This window comes from Sinocyclocheilus anshuiensis, unplaced genomic scaffold (genome assembly GCF_001515605.1).
Source record: "Sinocyclocheilus anshuiensis isolate Anshui unplaced genomic scaffold, SAMN03320099.WGS_v1.1 scaffold946, whole genome shotgun sequence".
In the NCBI taxonomy this organism is placed as follows: Eukaryota; Metazoa; Chordata; class Actinopteri; order Cypriniformes; family Cyprinidae; genus Sinocyclocheilus; species Sinocyclocheilus anshuiensis.
In genome coordinates, this window is record NW_015540927.1 from 878,984 (window position 1) to 898,374 (window position 19,391).

A 19,391-nucleotide genomic window follows, 5' to 3' on the forward strand; every position below is an offset into this window, starting at 1 on the left:
ATAAAGTTGCCCCTTGTGTATTAAGTATTAATTTCTTACATATATTTCATGGCAATTATGGCAAATCTTATACTCATTACTGTAATGCTAATAATAATAATAAAAAATATTTTAAAATATTAACAATACAAATATTTATGGCACATAATAGTATTTGATGTACTGCCTTTATTCCAGATTGAAATAAAACCTTAGAGAATAATGTGAATTAAAAAAAAAAAGTAGTTTATTTTAAAAAGTATTTATTTAAAGTATATTTTCCGGGGCGCATTACAGAAATGAGAATTTGGGAGTGAAAATGTACTTAAATTGTAAATGATTTTACAATTCCAATTATTTTATTTTTTTTTTGTAAAATGTGACCTTTTCTTGATATTACTGATGGCTTTGGTGGCTTTCTTTGCATATTTTGTTGCAACCAAATGCCTGATGATGCCTGAAGGAGTTCAGTGCTTCACAGTGTTCTCTCAGTAACAAGAAACAAAAACAATAAGTGTTATATTGTGTAATGTTTATTGCTGATTAGAAGTTGAATATATATTTATATATACAGTTGCATACACTGTAAAACCAAATATCCCATATTGTAGAATATGAGATGATGAATGAATGAATGAATGAATGAATGTCTCCAGACCCGCAGTGGTAATGAACTGTATCTTAAACACAGCTGATTGTCTCTGTGGCACCATCTAATACTGCAACTCAATGATAACGCTGTGGAATTGCATTTCTACTCCTATTTTCAGGATCCGGACTACAATTAAATAAGCACTGAATTTTTTTAAACAACATTACATAGTGTTGCTAAGCTGTTGAATGTCTTGCATTTTTAAATAGATAAAATTAACGTATATTCAAAAAAGGGGATCACTGCAATAGAAATGGAATACGTGGAACTGAGATCAAAATTTAAGTGTCAGTTCACGCAAAAATTAAAATTCTGCCATCACTGACTCACTCTCATGTCGTTCCAAACTTGCATGAATTTCTTTCTTCCGTGGAACATAAAGGATATTTTGTAGAATGCTGGGAACCAAAATGCATTACATTGTAACTTTTGTCCTGCAAGTCAATGGTAACAGAGACTATTTGGTTAACAACACATCTTTTTCCTTTCCAAGTAAAAGGCAAATCATACAAGTTTCGAACAACATTAGAGTGAGTAAATGATGACAGAATTTACATTTCTGGATGGACTATCCCTTTAAGTCCCTCATGATTGTAAACAATAAAAGAAGGAAAAAGTAATAGCAGCAAGTGAACACCATCACCAAATCTGACTTGAAAACCAAAAAAAATAATAATAATTTAAAACAATGAACCAACAGCTGCAAATTCTGTAAAAGTGCCTTTCATTTCTGTAGCAGTACATTTCACAGTACTGGTAAAGATTTATGACTTGCATTGATGTGCAATTTTTACTGTTTTCGTACTGCTTTTAAAGAAATAACGTATGCTTGATTCCCAGCAATAGTACAATGACCATAGTCGCAGATGCTCTACTGTAATGTAGTACGTCAGGAAGGACATAATAGCCCCTATGATGAATCATGTGTTGAGATAGATGCCTGAATTGGCGAGTTTCCTCCTGGGATGAGATTTGGGCACCAACCTAAAACATTAAACCGAGCCGTTCCCGCAGAACCATCTGTAGCTGCCTTACAATACGGAAAAAGTAAAGCAGCGACCCTACATGTGCGTTAATATTCTAGACTCAGCCGAAGAGTGGAAATGGATGAGGAACGTTGCATTTAACTACATTCGCATACATCAAACCAACAGCGTAACTCTAGTTTTCACTTTTCATCAAGTTTTATTAAATCTACAGTAGATGGGACAGTCCGGTTCACATGGCTGCACCCTGAGCCCCCTGGCACTGAGGTTCTCATTTCAGGCAGTCCTCCGTCACGCCCTGTGACGCCAGCTCTGAGAGCACATTGTCCAGGTAGTTGGGGTCGGGGTAGCCGTGGCCGGAGACGTTGGACATCATCTCCGTCTTGTGGTGGATCTCGTTCCATATGACGGTGTCCGGCTCCCCTGTGGTGCTGGAAGTGCCCACGGTGAAGATGAGGCGCCGTGTCCACGCCACTTTCAGCAGCACCAGCACCTGGAGACGGTTGGAGATAATCAGGACCCTCAGTTATAAAGTAAACAGAGGATGCGGTTTGCTCACAGAGGAAAATGCAAACCACAGCGCTGCGCAACGATCAACTTTAAACTTTAAAGTCCCCATGAAATCAAAATTAACGTTTTTTGGGTGTTAGTATCAATATGTTAGTCTTAAGGTTATCTATACGGCAGTGTGCTCCAAAACAGTGACAAAATTCGCATTTAGAAGATATAAGCATTCAAAGCTTGCAGTTCGTCACTTCCGCCAAAACGGTTCAATGATTTTTTTGACGTCACATCGTACTTCAGCTTCTCATCAAACTTTCTGTCCAATCAAATGCTCTCTAGAATCCGAAGCGCCCGCCCATTACACTACAAAATAGACGCTGAAGCCGCGGCTGAAATCGGTCACTTGTCTACAGAATGTGTATTTTCTGTACAGTGAATGGCACGTAGTGCACTATATAGGGGACAGGGAACGATTCAAACAGTGTAAATATGCTTTCCATTGAGGAAAAAAAGAAGTCTGGTTTCGCGCTGTGTCACGCTAACCACCGCACCACACACACACTCTGCTCCGGTCCAGAGACGCGATAGCACGGAGCGGATCACATGCGCGAGTCGGCACAGACCACAAAATGTATCGGAGCTATTTGAATTCTACACAGAATGCTATATTTTATAGCAATATGGATGAGATTGTGGCTGGCATACCCTGTCAAATGCGGCTTTACGGAGCTCAATGGCTCTAGCCCAAGCTGTGATATAAACGAACGCTATTGGCTATTTTAAAAAGGGGCGGGGCTGCTTGATATGTCCCACGCTGTCTTCCTGTTTCAGTTAAAATGACGTCAACAGAGTAACGCTACGTGTTTCTAAGCATTTCAGGGGACCTTTAAATGCTGAGCAAGACCTGGTCGTGATCCAATACATACTGCATTTCTTTTGTTGCTTCACTGCAGTATGGAGTGATTTGTTTTTCATGCAAGAAAAATCACATGCTGTTAAAACTCACACGCTTGTGCAATGTAATTCAATTTGTAATGAACTCTAAGGTTATGAAAACAGGAAATTATGTTCTGCGATTATTGACAATCAATAAATGAGTTTAAACATTCTCTTAAAGTTTCTACCTTTATGAGGTTAGGATGCTCTGATGTAAGTGGAGGATTCTAGGGAATTTCAGACAAAGTTTCTGAAGAAACTGACACAACTAGCCCATAAATATGTGAACATACAGGGCTGAATAACAAAGACGGGCCACTTTCCCTATGGGCCATTTTTAAATGTGCATATGCATTTTTAGACCTTGCAAAAGCAATTTTCTGTCGTCTCAAACCCATAAGACTTCTGTTCATCGTTGGAACACAAATGAAGATATTTTTAATATTCTCTCATCACTTGTGTTCATTCATTGAAAGTCTAGGTAATCAATATTTTCAAGCTTTAAACAGTACATCAAGTGATTGTATATAATTTAAAACGGCCCGATTCATAACTTAATTTTACAATGTCTTTATGCACTTTTTGAAGCTTGAAAATGTTGATTACCTAGACTTTCAATGAATGAACACAAGTGATAAGAGAATATTAAAAATATCTTCATTTGTGTGCCGAAGATAAATGGAAGTCTGGAACAGGCAGATGTGTTTGGAAAAACATGAGGGTGAGTAAATGATGCACTATCCCTTGAAATGTGTATTTTTCTGTGACATTTGCAAATTCAGCTGGTCAACTTGTAAAACTGCAAACACAGATGAGGTTTTTGTTGAATACCGCAAGAATGACTAGTTAAGAATGGGTTGAAAATGACATTCAGTAAAAGCATTTCCATGCATGCCATCATTATCCAGTGTTTATTAATTTATTGTTGTCTAAGAGTTTCTTGTATAATTATAACAACTCTATAATTTGGAGTCATTATTGCATATTTTATTTGTACAGAAAAGTTAACATTTGATTAAAAAAAATATTTGTGAGAATATGTGTGATAATTAAAAAAAAATAACAACGTTTTTTTAAATAAATATTAAGTTTAGAGAATTAGTGATTTAAAATTATAAATGTAAATACATTAGAAATTTTAATTCTTGAAAATTAATATAAGCTCATTTTAATGGGAATCTCTGCAATTAAGATTTTTGCGCAAGGCAAAACATTTCACCGCACTGATTTTGCATCAGGTTCAAGCTTTTCACATGAATTTCCCGCATTCACCAACAGAAAAGCTGATTGGTTTGAAAGGGACTTCTGTGCGAGTGCTTTGTGCATCACTTCACTATTGAAATGGACCTTTTTTTATGTGACCACACCTTTAGTTACAAAAATACAGCAAACATAAACAACAATACATGCACAGGGCATTCAAATCTAAACCTCTAGCACCTAGCCATTTATTTTATTTTTATTTTTTCAAACTAGTACTAGCCTGCTACATTTTTTACACGCAATGACATTTTAATGGCATGTTGGTGTCAGTATGTGAATGGTAGCACGGAAAGCCAATGCTTGTGTAACACGTAGTACTGGAACAGTTGATTCAGCAACTGAACAGTAATTTAACAGGTTTAATGTGTGAAAGGGGCTAGTGATTCAATATTCTGACAAATGAGCATGGCATAATTGGCATGGCATCTTTATTTGAACTGGGTCAATTCCCTCCATTACCTTTCTTCCTTTGTCATTGTCAGGAAGGAAACAGAAGCGAGGGAATCCTCTGCACGTATACGGCTGCCCAGGGTTTGGGTGCTCAGGACCCTGCAGACACAGAGTGCATTAAGATGATGAGTGCTTAGTGCGGGCCGTGGCAAGGACAAAACCATTTCCACACAAAGGAATGAGTCAGTTATGCTCCTAACAAACGCAGTTGGATGCTGATGTCAGTCTGCTGGATGAAAACATTTGGCTGGTTCATATGGACCACTAGCACTTCTTTCAGTTCATTTATTTACCTCTCCTAAAACGGTTATTGTTAAGAATAAAATTTAATCATGGTGCAAATAAATATATATCAGCTTGCCAAGTCAGACCTGTATTCCGGGCGGGATGTTGTAAATGATTTGTATTGTGCCGCAGTCTGCGTGTCCAGGCAAAGACTGAGGGATACTGTAAATCTCCATCTTGCCCTTTGGTTGGGTACCGGTCTTCTCTCCATAGATTGTCTTACATGAGGGGCACTGAAGACTCCCATCCTGTGGTGTGACGAAATGTGATAAGTGAGAGAAAATGAGTTCAGCTGAAAGGAATGGTTTACATGAAAATATGTATTTGGGAACTAAGAAAATCAAGTAATTCTTATAATTGCATGAACCTATATTGTCATTTTTGGAGTAATTCCAGATATGTATTATATACAACGATGTTCAAAAGGTCAGTAAGTTTTTTTATTTTTATGAAATTAATACTTTTATTCAGCAAGGACTCATTCAGTTGATCAACAATGACAGTGAGGACATTTATAATGTTATAAAAGACTCCTATTTCAAATAAATGAACTTTCTATTCAAAATGTATCACAGTTACCACAAAAATAATAAGCAGCACCTCTGTTTTCAACATTGATAATAAGAATGTTTCTTGAGCACCAGCATAAAATGATTTCTAAAGAATTATGTGACACTGAAGACTGGAGTAATGATGCTGAGAATTCAGCTGCATCACAGGAATACATTACATTTTAAAATATTCAAATAGATAACAGTTATATTAAATTGTAGCATTGTAACAATTGTAATATTTTACAGTATTACTGTATTTTTGATGTGTCATAATTTACTCCAAACTCACATTTCAAACCTATTTTGGGTATTAACTGTACCAATCTATAATGCGTTCCAGGAATTATCCTACAATAGTTATGCAAATTAGTTGCATACAACTAAAATAATTGCTTTAATTGATTAGTTCCCAAATCCGTGTTGGTAAGGTATTGCACACCTTGGTTCCATTGTTGTACATGGCCAGCATGCAGAGCATATGGAAAGTGTGACCACATTTTGTGAGTTTGCCCACAGTGTTGGGCTGAAGAGACTGAGAGCACTCAGCTGGGACCTCATAACCAGACGGGCAGGACAGGCGCTCCATACAGATAATACAGTCCTGAAAGCACACAGCCAGATGTCACACATCTCATAGGGTAGGACATGGATAATATTTCCAGAAGAAGCTTTGAACATATAGGTGAATGGCATAAAAATGTGTACAGGTTATATATTAGGACCAGTAATATTTCTGCATTATTACATAGGAAAAACGGCATAATAGTCATGAAAATAAATGTAAAAATTGTCCATAAATGGGCATTATTTTCTTTAAGCGAAAATTACATTCCATTTAATTATGGGGTAAAACCTCATCACTGACCTGTGAAATTCACCCATTTATGCTAGTACAAAAAGTGTTATTGGACTGTGAACTTTAAATATACCTCATCTGGGACCACAGGCACTTCCTCCATGTATTTCTTAATGACTTCTTCTGGTTTCTGAGCTGGTGCTAAGAACATAAATAAGACACGAGTCCAATAACTGGCGCTCAAAATCAAATGTTATGACATGATTACATTTTGTTAAAGACGCCTTGAAAGCTTAAATTACAGTGTTGTGGCTTGTAGAGCCATATATGTCTGTCAGCTAGGCTGTGTGTTCGGTTATTAATGATTCATGTACTACACAGATTTTTGGCCAATCAAATGAATCCTTCCTTCTAATAACACCTATAAGAGACAAATTATTTAACATGGCTGTGACTTTTTTTTTTTTTTAATAATCAGTATGTCCCACCCAAAGTTCATGTTTCAAGCCATTTCATGGGTTATTTAACATCCAATTAACTTCCCTTTACAATATGAATGCTCTCTGAAGTCAACATTCAGATTTTTTATATACAGTGGGTACGGAAAGTATTCAGACCCCCTTCAATTTTTCACTCTTTGTTATATTGCAGCCATTTGCTAAAATCATTTAAGTTAATTTTTTTTCCTCATTAATGTACACACAGCACCCCATATTGACAGAAAAACACAGAATCGTTGACATTTTTGCAGATTTATTAAAAAAGAAAAACTGAAATATCACATGGTCCTAAGTATTCAGACCCTTTGCTCAGTATTTAGTAGAAGCACCCTTTTGATCTAATACAGCCATGAGTCTTTTTGGGAAAGATGCAACAAGTTTTTCACACCTGGATTTGGGGATCCTCTGCCATTCCTCCTCGCAGATCCTCTCCAGTTCTGTCAGGTTGGATGGTAAACGTTGGTGGACAGCCATTTTTAGGTCTCTCCAGAGATCACAGCTATAAACACTTTGACTATTTGTGCATTATGCAGATACTTAAAATAATGTTTATTTGAAAATAAACTCCTATTGTATCATTAATGCAAAATGGCATGTTTGTGTTGGTTTCTATGACCAATTACATTCTGGAAATGTGTTTTGGTAGGAAGCATTTAGACATGCTATGACATCCGTTTCCAGTGTATTTCCAAGTAACAAAAACAAATAGCTAAGGCAATAATGCTTGCTCTAGACTTCCTGAATCAGAGTTTGCTTTAATTTTTATGCATTTTTATGCATTATCGTACACTGATTATACGCTGACACATATAATCTCATGTAAACACATTAAACCATTTACGAAATTTCCCCTAGAAAAGTTTAAGCAAAACCAATTAAAACTCTTTATTTTTTGCACATCAGTCCCTAAGGGGATACGATGATGGGGAAAAAAATTTCAATGCTTTTGAGTTCACTCACAAAACTTTTGAATTCCCCCAAGAAACTTTGTGTTCACTTGTAAAAGCACCGAAACATAGTTTTTCCTCCCACCTATTTAAAAATAAATTGTTTAATTTTATAATTAAATATACTAATACAACTAATAATAATAATAATAAACAATTTGATAAGTAACAGTTTATTAGTGCAGGAACTCAAATAATGTGAACGTGCATTTATCGGTCATTTTACAAAGGCTCTGAAGGTGGCTCATCCAATCAGAATTTAAAGTCAGAAATATTTGTTATATAAATGGCTTTTCTTAAACAGTTAATTTTTGATACTTATCAGCCTTTTACATACCGTATAAAAGCACACACTGTTCAGATTACACATCCTGGTGTTAGTTTTTAGAGTTGTCAGTAGGGTTGGGTATCGTTTGAATTTTATCGATTCCAATTCTGCTTATCGATTCCGATTCTTATCGATTCCTAGTTTCGATTCCAATAAGATAAAAAATCCAATATAAAAAAAATTCAGTCAAACATTTAGATGTCAAACATTTATTCTGTCTTTTTACAAAGCATTCTGTTGCAGCTGAATAACACGAGCAAAAATCAGCAGCCTACAGAACACTGCAAGAGGAATTTTGCCTATGCTTTAAAAAAAATACCACAGCAAATTATATTATATTGTTTATGATGATATACTAACGTAGTTTTCTGCATATTGGTCGACAAATATGAAAGAAGTCAGTTTCGGCCCGGAACAACCTTTTCTACAGTGGAAATACACGGAACGGTTCGAGAACGGACACAAACCGGGAACCTGTACCGCAACCTCGGTTATCTGTGCTCGCACTTGCGCTTCGTGTGAGCGCCGCACGCAAACAGGGCGCAAATTCTTTCCGTTTCTGCACTTAAATCGTTTTTAATCACATTAAAATGCGAATGCAGGAATCGTTAAGCAGAATCGAAATGCATGCGTCTTATCGAATACCCGGTTCTTAGAAATTTGGAATCGGTTCTAAAATGGAACCAGCTTTCGATACCCAACCCTAGTTTTCAGACAACATTGCAATAGCCAGTTCAATACAGAAAATGTGTTTAGGATGTTTTAGTAAGCTGATATTAAAGCAGTAAACTAACATTGCTTGTGAGTGTCAGTCTGAACCTAATATCCATCTTCCGTGTTACAAACGTTGAAATAACCGGCATTAACAACAACACAGGTTATGCATGGTTAGAGAGAAAGAAAAAAACAGACCGGGAACCATTGTTATTCCATAAACCCCCCAGCAGACTTCTGTCTGCAGTGTCCCAGAGGTGAGCAGGCAGGTGTCAAGCCGAATCCCATCAATAGTGCATTCATTATGTGATCGGGAGGATGGAAGCAAGACAGTGTGACCATGACAGCATAAACATGAAATGGGTGAAAACATGGCAGCCGAAGCAAGCGATAAATAGCGAAACATCTTGCAATGTCCGGAAGGAGCATGTCAGAATGACGCTGAAGTACCAGACCCCTTGAGGAAAATATAAACTGAAAGTAGAATGGTAGGCAAAACAGTAGAGGTCGACCGATGTATCTGTTTTGCAATTAATCAGCACTGATAGTTGATTGCTGGAATTATTGGCAAAAATCCATGCCGATAGTTTTTCTGGGTTGCATCAGTTTGCTGGAGCTAAACGCTGTCATTAGACAGTACGAGAGCGGCATCTAGAGCTGAATCACTGACACCACGTGCTGTTTGTTTTGACATGACACTGCAGAGCGGGACACTTAAGATGCGCATTTAAAACAGACAACGGAACGGTGTGTATACAGTACACTGTAGAGCATGTTTTCTACGTAATTTTCAATTACTACGTAATTAATTTGTTGACTAGATGCTGCATTAGTGGAGAAAGAAAAGCTATCAATGCTGAGAGGACGCGAACATTAGCAGCACCTCAAATGGTTAAAACATTGTGACCAAAACACACGTAAGTCCGACCCAAATGTTTAATGTCACGATTGTTACCAACTATTTGCATTAGTTTATATCCAGCTGGTCACATTAATAATGCATTTGTTAGCCAGCAAAGTTGCAGATTTAAAGCTGTGACGTGAGAAAGCAAGCTGATATGTTGATTCAGCTGACAGAAGTCCTGCCGCGCTGCAGAGCGCCATTCACACAGTTTTCCACTAAATTATATTATATTTGTCCTAAATCATTGTCAGTGTACATAATGACTTCACCCTATGTTGTAAAATTGTGTATTGTGCTTTTTTCAGTGAAACGTTTGTCTTTCTGTGGCTCTAATAAAGTCTGTATGCTTCATATAGAGAGCTGTAATATAGATTGTGCTTTTTCTTTACGTTTTGCTGTTTTTGTTTAAACACTGAACTTCAAACTCATCTGTGCCACTTTTTAAAGTAAACAGTTTTGGACCACCACTTGAACTGAACGCGGCATGTCCGGTGTGTGCGCTACCTGCGAGTTCTCCTCGATGCGCCGCTGCGCTTTTTGCCCGGTGTGCGACTGCCATATTTTGTTATTTTGATTAGATAATCATCATGTGTTCTAGAATAGAAGAATAGAACTTCTAGAATAGAAGTTAAAGTGTGAGAGTATACATACAATATCCATATGTACAGTATGTGATTTCATGCTATGGCCGTTGTGTAGATATTTAATCTAATTAGAGTGTGCTAATTTCAACATCTACTAATAGATTTTGCATTATTTGCTTCTGTTAACATTAGTTAATAAGCTAAGAACTAACTTTAATGATCAATATATAATTAATATTTAATATTGATATTTATGATCATTTACAAAGTATGGTTCAGTACTGTTTTTTTTTTTTTACTAGTAGAGCAGAATTTTAGTTTTCATTCAGTATCCATTTTAAAAATCCATCAGTTGATTAATCGGTATCGGGCCGGTGTGGTCCAACCTAGCTATAGGTATCGTAAAATCCACTATCGGTCGACCTCTAAAAAACAGCAATTAAAAAAAGGATAGGAGCGGCAACAGTTTGCAGGCCAGCGGAGGGCAGGTTCGGTCGGACTGGTTGGCGGTGCTTAACTACCTGTCCTGGACTGTCTCTTTGCCCTCTTAATGGAGCTGGGCTGGCCATTGGTGGGCCTGCTGGAGCCACTCTGGCAGAAGGGGGCGGTCAAGAAGCGAACTCCCAGTCCTGCAGCTGACATCAAAATGGAAGCCATGCCTGGAACGGCCGAAGGCCATGTGGAGACATGCAGGAGGATAATTAAAAGTTTAAAAACACTGCATAGTTTTCTTGTTATAAAATATAGATTAATAAATTAAAGTTATTAAAGAGATTCAGTCATGTTGCTTTTGTTCTCTAATTAACATTAATGACAGGCAGAGTGTTTATTAGGCTGCTGTCTCTTTAACACCGAACACACGCAGATCTAAAAATACTGTACATGTGTGTTTTCTTTCTCATCTGTTTACGTTCACGTAAGACAAAAACGGCTGTGTTTATGATGATATACTAACGTAGTTTTCTGCATATTGGTCGACAAATATGAAAGAAGTCAGTTTCGGCCCGGAACAACCTTTTCTACAGTGGAAATACACGGAACGGTTCGAGAACGGACACAAACCGGGAACCTGTACCGCAACCTCGGTTATCTGTGCTCGCACTTGCGCTTCGTGTGAGCGCCGCACGCAAACAGGGCGCAAATTCTTTCCGTTTCTGCACTTAAATCGTTTTTAATCACATTAAAATGCGAATGCAGGAATCGTTAAGCAGAATCGAAATGCATGCGTCTTATCGAATACCCGGTTCTTAGAAATTTGGAATCGGTTCTAAAATGGAACCAGCTTTCGATACCCAACCCTAGTTTTCAGACAACATTGCAATAGCCAGTTCAATACAGAAAATGTGTTTAGGATGTTTTAGTAAGCTGATATTAAAGCAGTAAACTAACATTGCTTGTGAGTGTCAGTCTGAACCTAATATCCATCTTCCGTGTTACAAACGTTGAAATAACCGGCATTAACAACAACACAGGTTATGCATGGTTAGAGAGAAAGAAAAAAACAGACCGGGAACCATTGTTATTCCATAAACCCCCCAGCAGACTTCTGTCTGCAGTGTCCCAGAGGTGAGCAGGCAGGTGTCAAGCCGAATCCCATCAATAGTGCATTCATTATGTGATCGGGAGGATGGAAGCAAGACAGTGTGACCATGACAGCATAAACATGAAATGGGTGAAAACATGGCAGCCGAAGCAAGCGATAAATAGCGAAACATCTTGCAATGTCCGGAAGGAGCATGTCAGAATGACGCTGAAGTACCAGACCCCTTGAGGAAAATATAAACTGAAAGTAGAATGGTAGGCAAAACAGTAGAGGTCGACCGATGTATCTGTTTTGCAATTAATCAGCACTGATAGTTGATTGCTGGAATTATTGGCAAAAATCCATGCCGATAGTTTTTCTGGGTTGCATCAGTTTGCTGGAGCTAAACGCTGTCATTAGACAGTACGAGAGCGGCATCTAGAGCTGAATCACTGACACCACGTGCTGTTTGTTTTGACATGACACTGCAGAGCGGGACACTTAAGATGCGCATTTAAAACAGACAACGGAACGGTGTGTATACAGTACACTGTAGAGCATGTTTTCTACGTAATTTTCAATTACTACGTAATTAATTTGTTGACTAGATGCTGCATTAGTGGAGAAAGAAAAGCTATCAATGCTGAGAGGACGCGAACATTAGCAGCACCTCAAATGGTTAAAACATTGTGACCAAAACACACGTAAGTCCGACCCAAATGTTTAATGTCACGATTGTTACCAACTATTTGCATTAGTTTATATCCAGCTGGTCACATTAATAATGCATTTGTTAGCCAGCAAAGTTGCAGATTTAAAGCTGTGACGTGAGAAAGCAAGCTGATATGTTGATTCAGCTGACAGAAGTCCTGCCGCGCTGCAGAGCGCCATTCACACAGTTTTCCACTAAATTATATTATATTTGTCCTAAATCATTGTCAGTGTACATAATGACTTCACCCTATGTTGTAAAATTGTGTATTGTGCTTTTTTCAGTGAAACGTTTGTCTTTCTGTGGCTCTAATAAAGTCTGTATGCTTCATATAGAGAGCTGTAATATAGATTGTGCTTTTTCTTTACGTTTTGCTGTTTTTGTTTAAACACTGAACTTCAAACTCATCTGTGCCACTTTTTAAAGTAAACAGTTTTGGACCACCACTTGAACTGAACGCGGCATGTCCGGTGTGTGCGCTACCTGCGAGTTCTCCTCGATGCGCCGCTGCGCTTTTTGCCCGGTGTGCGACTGCCATATTTTGTTATTTTGATTAGATAATCATCATGTGTTCTAGAATAGAAGAATAGAACTTCTAGAATAGAAGTTAAAGTGTGAGAGTATACATACAATATCCATATGTACAGTATGTGATTTCATGCTATGGCCGTTGTGTAGATATTTAATCTAATTAGAGTGTGCTAATTTCAACATCTACTAATAGATTTTGCATTATTTGCTTCTGTTAACATTAGTTAATAAGCTAAGAACTAACTTTAATGATCAATATATAATTAATATTTAATATTGATATTTATGATCATTTACAAAGTATGGTTCAGTACTGTTTTTTTTTTTTTACTAGTAGAGCAGAATTTTAGTTTTCATTCAGTATCCATTTTAAAAATCCATCAGTTGATTAATCGGTATCGGGCCGGTGTGGTCCAACCTAGCTATAGGTATCGTAAAATCCACTATCGGTCGACCTCTAAAAAACAGCAATTAAAAAAAGGATAGGAGCGGCAACAGTTTGCAGGCCAGCGGAGGGCAGGTTCGGTCGGACTGGTTGGCGGTGCTTAACTACCTGTCCTGGACTGTCTCTTTGCCCTCTTAATGGAGCTGGGCTGGCCATTGGTGGGCCTGCTGGAGCCACTCTGGCAGAAGGGGGCGGTCAAGAAGCGAACTCCCAGTCCTGCAGCTGACATCAAAATGGAAGCCATGCCTGGAACGGCCGAAGGCCATGTGGAGACATGCAGGAGGAAGGGAGGAGGAGGAGTGAAGGAAAGGAAGAGTAATGAGCCAAGAGTGGAGAGGCCAACCACAAGTGAGGCATGCTCTGATGAAGTCAAGAAAAGTTTAGGGTAATACTTACTGCGGAGGAAATAATTATATCAGTCCAGCTATAGGTGCTGACTACAATCCCACCTGCTCTTAATATCCATCTAGGATTAAATGAAATAAATCCAGTACACGGAACGGAATCCAATGGGCTTCGGACACTAACTGCGATCCAATCATTCAAACCACCTTCAGAGGAGACACGGATCTCACATTGCTCTCACAGAGCCAGACTTTTGGCTTTTGGCTGTCTGGTCCACTTTGACAGGAAGAGACCATCTTCCATTACACCATAATAACAGACCAGCATAAAAAGTAAATGCTTCCTGATGCATCACGAACAACATTAAAGCAGCACAGGGTTTTAAGCTTTGGACCAACACATTTGAAAAAACCTGAACACAAGCATTACATTTTTATGACAGCAAGACTTTTGAAGTTTAACCATTTTGTCTCAAAACCCATGCTGTGAAATGTATCTGGTTGGGGTCAGATGGACCCAAAACAGCCTAATTATACATTGTTTTCTTAAGACGATTAGCCAACTAGCGATTCAGGCAATCCACCAACAAATCCATTACAAAGATAACTGATCATAATTTTGCACTTCCCTATATACAGGGACAATACCTAAAACATTTTTTAAAGGGATAGTTCAGTCATTTACTCACTCTCATGTGGATACAAACTAGGGCTGCACGATATTTGAAAAAAAATGACATTTTGATTTGTTTTTGTTTTTTTGCAATATAATTTGCAATATAAAAAATACAAGAATTTTTGAACAGCTATTTAGAAAGAATTAATAATTTTACAGCTAGTGGGGTGATTTTGATGGGAAGTGCATCTGCATGAAAAATAAAAAGAATTAAAAAAATAAGCTGACATTTTTTTTGAGTGAGAAAACCTTTTAGGGCTGAATGGTTTGGGAAAAACGTAAAAAAAATCTGGCTGTTCATACTTGGGTTTACTTTTTACTACTCAAAACTCTTTCAGTAACCATTTCCCAGTTTTTCTCTCTTTCTACTTTTTCATAGGTTTATCATATAAAGCAATTGTGTCTCTTTCTTCAGAAAACTTTGATTAAACCATTCAATTCATATAGATTCAAAAGTTTTGTTGGAATTGACTTTGTGGATGCACAGAAATCAGGTTTCATTAAAAATATCTTCATTTGTTTTTTGAAGATCTTATGGGTTTGAAACAGCTTGAGGGTGAGTAAATGATCATAATTGTAATTTTTGGGTGAACTATCCCTTTAACATTCAGTTTTCAAACAACTAACAATTACACAGATGTAGTAACTCTCACAAAATCCAGATCACCCATCTAAACATTTGAGTTTGGATCATCTGTGTCTGCCGTTAATCCTGTCTTGCACGCTACAGTACATAGTTGAGTGTTCAACTATTCACACTACTCACATATGCGCCATTCATTGTCTATGCAGAAATCAGTGCATACACAAAAATTGCGCAAAAACATCAGCGGATTGTGCTTATGATGTTACATCATACACAATGTCCTCGAGATGGGGAGGTCAACTGTCAGGTGAACATGAGCATTAAGAAATCCTACAGTTTAAACTCATGTTTGCATTGCTCACTTTAGTCAAGACCCACCCAAAATCTCCCCACCTTCAATCTAGTGAAAATTACATTGGAAATGTCTCTTTGTCCCAAATCTGTCTTTCTGTTCCCCGAATGCCTCATTCATCTTGGTGCAGCAGCTGTCAGCTACAAGAACAACAGATATCCAGCATCCCCAGACACGCGCCATTAGCTTGAAACTTGTTGAAAGGCGAGCTCTTTTAAAACACACCAACTCAAAACCCACAAACTGGTGACTCAGTGAAGCCGCTAATGTCATAAACTGATTGGTGACACAGCCGACGCAAGACAAAAAGGTGGAACCAATATAAAGCAAGGCTGTTGCATGAATGTACTTGTGACACATTCACTGAAGAATGCCAAAGCTAACTTCACTGATTTTCACCGCACTGGGAAACGTTTCTGTGGTTCATACTGACACTCCCAAGAAACCATTCAGCTGCTACTGCAGCATCAAACAGCTTTCTAGGATGAGGAGACGGAGAGCCCAGTGCATCACTGTAAGGATTTTCTCTGGTGTGGCATGTGTGACGGGTGAGTGCTGTACCTGCCAGTGCAGAGTTCACACTACTGGATCCGTTCATGTGTAGAGGGATGGTTGGGATGCTGTGGAGACAGAAACATACACACTTTAATGCATGCAGACATTAATGCATGAGAACAAAAGCATTTCACGATGACTTGCACTCCCATAACAGAAACTGCGTCATGTTCTTTTTATGATACAAAAGAGGGGGAATTCAGTTGGTTGAGATTGCTGTTGACGACCTAATAAAGATAACATGAAAGCAAGATACTTTCCAAGGGAATTCCCCAGCTTTCTCAAGCTGTCATGGTGTTATTCATGCTATGCCATCTGATATGTCTTTTAAATATACACTACCTTTTCAAAAGTTTAAGGTCAGTAAGAAAGCAAGAATACTTTTATTCAGCAAGGATGCATTACATTTATCAAAAGTGACAGTAAAGGCATTTGTAATGTTTTAGAATATTTCTATTTCAAATAAATGCCGTTCTTTTTAACTTTCTATTCGTCAAAGAATCTCGAAAAAAAAAAAAAAAGTAAAAACAGCACAACCGCATATTAGAATGACTTTTAAAGGATTATGTGACACTGAGTTATGATGCTGAAAATAAATTATATTTTAAAACATTCAATTAGAAATCAGTTATTTTAAACTGTGATAATATTTCACAATATTACCGTTTTACTGTATTTTGATCATGCAAATAAGTGAAAATTAAAAGACTTCATGATCATGCAAATAAGTGAAAATTAAGAGACTTCATGATCATGCAAATAAGTGAAAATTAAGAGACTTCTTTCACAAACATTAAAAAAAAAAACGTTACACACCAAAAACGGAAGTGTAGATGCACATAATCGGAGTACATAAAAAAAGAATTAAAAGGATTTCAAACAACGAAAAGAAAAAAAAACAACACTGGTAACCACTCATATAAAGAATAAAGCTTTTGAACAAATCAGAAAAAAAGATTTATGCAAATGTAAAACATAAGCATCTGATGTTTCTGCTACTTAAACAACTGTATTCATCCGCTGGTTGGCAAGCTGCTGTCTTTTTTATTTTCAATTGCTGTTTTCCTTACAATTCAACTTTGTTTTATCTATACAGTGGCACTCCAATTCACAGGAATTACAGCTCGCATGACACTCCCACAGTAATCTGAGAATCTCATGACAATGAGGTGGTAGATTTCCATCATTCCACACTGCGTAAAACTAACCAGCAGACACTGTGCGGGATGAATTAAGCACCAAAATGTAAACTTAAGTTTAAGAGTTTGTTTAAATGTCTCACCCTAAATATGAGCAAATCTGAACTTTAGTAAGCAACACTAATAAGTTATATACTCTCTGTCCAGATGTTGATCTTTTATTGCTTGTGTTTTATTATTCAGCTAGAGGTTTTGGTTTTGATTTCAGCTGAGACTGTTCATTCCAGAGTAAGCATGACAGATGTAGGGTATCAGACCGAATAAGATAATTTAAGATTTGATCAAGACCATGGTTGAAACACGAGGAGCCGAATTCCACAGAAAGGCCCAAGACACAGGATGTTCGTAAATCAGATCCTGGCGCCACAAGCCTGAAGCAAGTCCACCAACTAGCAGCTTTGAGTAGCTCACAGCATTTAAACAAAAGAACACTTATTGACAATTCCAAGGAGATTGTCAATTTTGGGGCAAGTAAGCAAGATTAATGGTCAAAGAGATGCACAGCCTGACCATCACATGTAAACCAGTGATAGTAATCACGATCAAGAGCTCTTTGGATTGACTTTCCCCCCACCTAGAAGACAAAGAACAGACTGAGATTCCTTATGAGAGACCTCTTAACCTCTGGTCTTCACAGAACATGTCCTTATGTTCAGAGAAATGGTACAGAAACTGTCTTTTACAGATGTAGATGCACCAAAATGAACTCAAAAAGACTTATAAACTAATATCAGTCCATTGCTTAACTCCATATTATGTATCTAACCCACACATTAGACTATCATGTTTTAATCACGTATTGTGTATGTCTTAAATACTCAGGACACCATCCAATCATTGCTTTTAGCGGGCTTTTTGCGTCTAGCTTTTAGCCTTTCGCCTTTTTAGTTATGTGCTTTTTAGTCATGCTTTTAGCAGGCTTTTTGCGTCTAGCTTTTAGTTTTTCGCTTTTAGTCATGTGCTTTCAAGTCATCACTTTTAGCCATGTGGCTTTTTAGTCATAGCTTTGAGCTATGCTTTTTAATCAGCTTCTTTAGCTTTTTGAGCGTGCTCTGGCTTACACGCCAGCTCCTCCAAAACCATGAGGAGAAACGCCACCTAGTCTCGTCAAACTTTACTTCTATTTCTTTACTTTAGTTTCTTTTCTTTTCCGTTGAGAGTTTCGTGTCCTGAGTTAAGTTGCCTAATGCCGTGTCTCAGAGTCCGACCTCGAGTGCAGTCTAAAACTTCAACCAGCCCACAACTCCGCGTCGTCAGCCAACGCCCAACCACTGGCTTCCCAAGACTGAACTTCCAGCCAATCAGCGACCGCGGGAAAACCCTTTCGGCAAAAATCTTAAATGATTCCCTTTGAGCTAAATTGACCTGTTTCCCTTACAGATTATAACTAAGTGTGGTGTACTTTGACCACTTGACAAGGAAACTAAGGTCTCATAAGCTCAGCTATGGATGTTTGTGTAAGTTTACTGTGTGAATGAGGAGTGAGAGAGGCATGCGTAAAAACAGACATTTCCTGGTTCCCCTTTCAACTCAGTTTTCCAGAAGAGAACAATAACTAAAATCTGGGTCTTCCCAGAAATTTGAACAATCTGGAGTTTTGTGTGAGGGCCAATGATTTCCCCACACAGATTTCACTTATGTTCCTGCTTTCAAACCTGCTTGGTTTGAAAGCGACTTCTGTGTGCGCTGTGCTTCATACATTGCTACACAATTGACAATGGACAATAGCCCTTTTTTGTTGTGAAATTCTGCTGAAATTTTGCTAATGTGACTGTACATTAACTTTCAGTTTTTTCCTTCTGCAGAATACATAATATTTTGAAGAATGTTGATAACCAAATAGTTTTGGTTACCATTGACTTTCACTGTATAGACAAAAACAAACTTTTCTAAACTCTTTTATGTTCTACAGAAAAAAAAACAAGAAGTCATACAGGTTTGGAATGACATGAGGCAGGGTAAATGACAGAATTTTCATTTTAGGGCAAATCATCTCTTCAGCATGTGTTAAGGTTAAGTTTGGTACTTGGTTTTGGGTTAGTACCTAGTTATTACTAGGGCTGTCGCGGTGAGGGAATTTCCCTTGT

The 19,391-nt window shown here is 37.8% G+C and overlaps 1 protein-coding gene across 2 annotated transcripts in view; it reads right to left on the minus strand.

Annotated features, from left to right (window-relative positions):
* Nucleotides 1-1,802: 1,802 nt before the first annotated feature.
* The window catches only part of LOC107689380 (probable E3 ubiquitin-protein ligase DTX2), a 26,306-nt gene continuing 8,717 nt past the window's right edge, over nucleotides 1,803-19,391 (minus strand). Inside the window, exons 3-9 of one of the 2 annotated variants that reach the window (XM_016487340.1) lie at nucleotides 16,112-16,170; nucleotides 13,701-13,838; nucleotides 6,539-6,606; nucleotides 6,049-6,210; nucleotides 5,142-5,303; nucleotides 4,780-4,869; nucleotides 1,803-2,110 (exon numbers count right to left, since the gene is read on the minus strand). In XM_016487340.1, the coding sequence (XP_016342826.1) occupies nucleotides 1,889-2,110; nucleotides 4,780-4,869; nucleotides 5,142-5,303; nucleotides 6,049-6,210; nucleotides 6,539-6,606; nucleotides 13,701-13,838; nucleotides 16,112-16,170 (901 nt within the window). In that variant the 3' untranslated portion in view covers nucleotides 1,803-1,888. The remainder of the gene's footprint in view (nucleotides 2,111-4,779; nucleotides 4,870-5,141; nucleotides 5,304-6,048; nucleotides 6,211-6,538; nucleotides 6,607-13,700; nucleotides 13,839-16,111; nucleotides 16,171-19,391) is intronic. The other variant, XM_016487341.1, reaches the window with a different exon arrangement.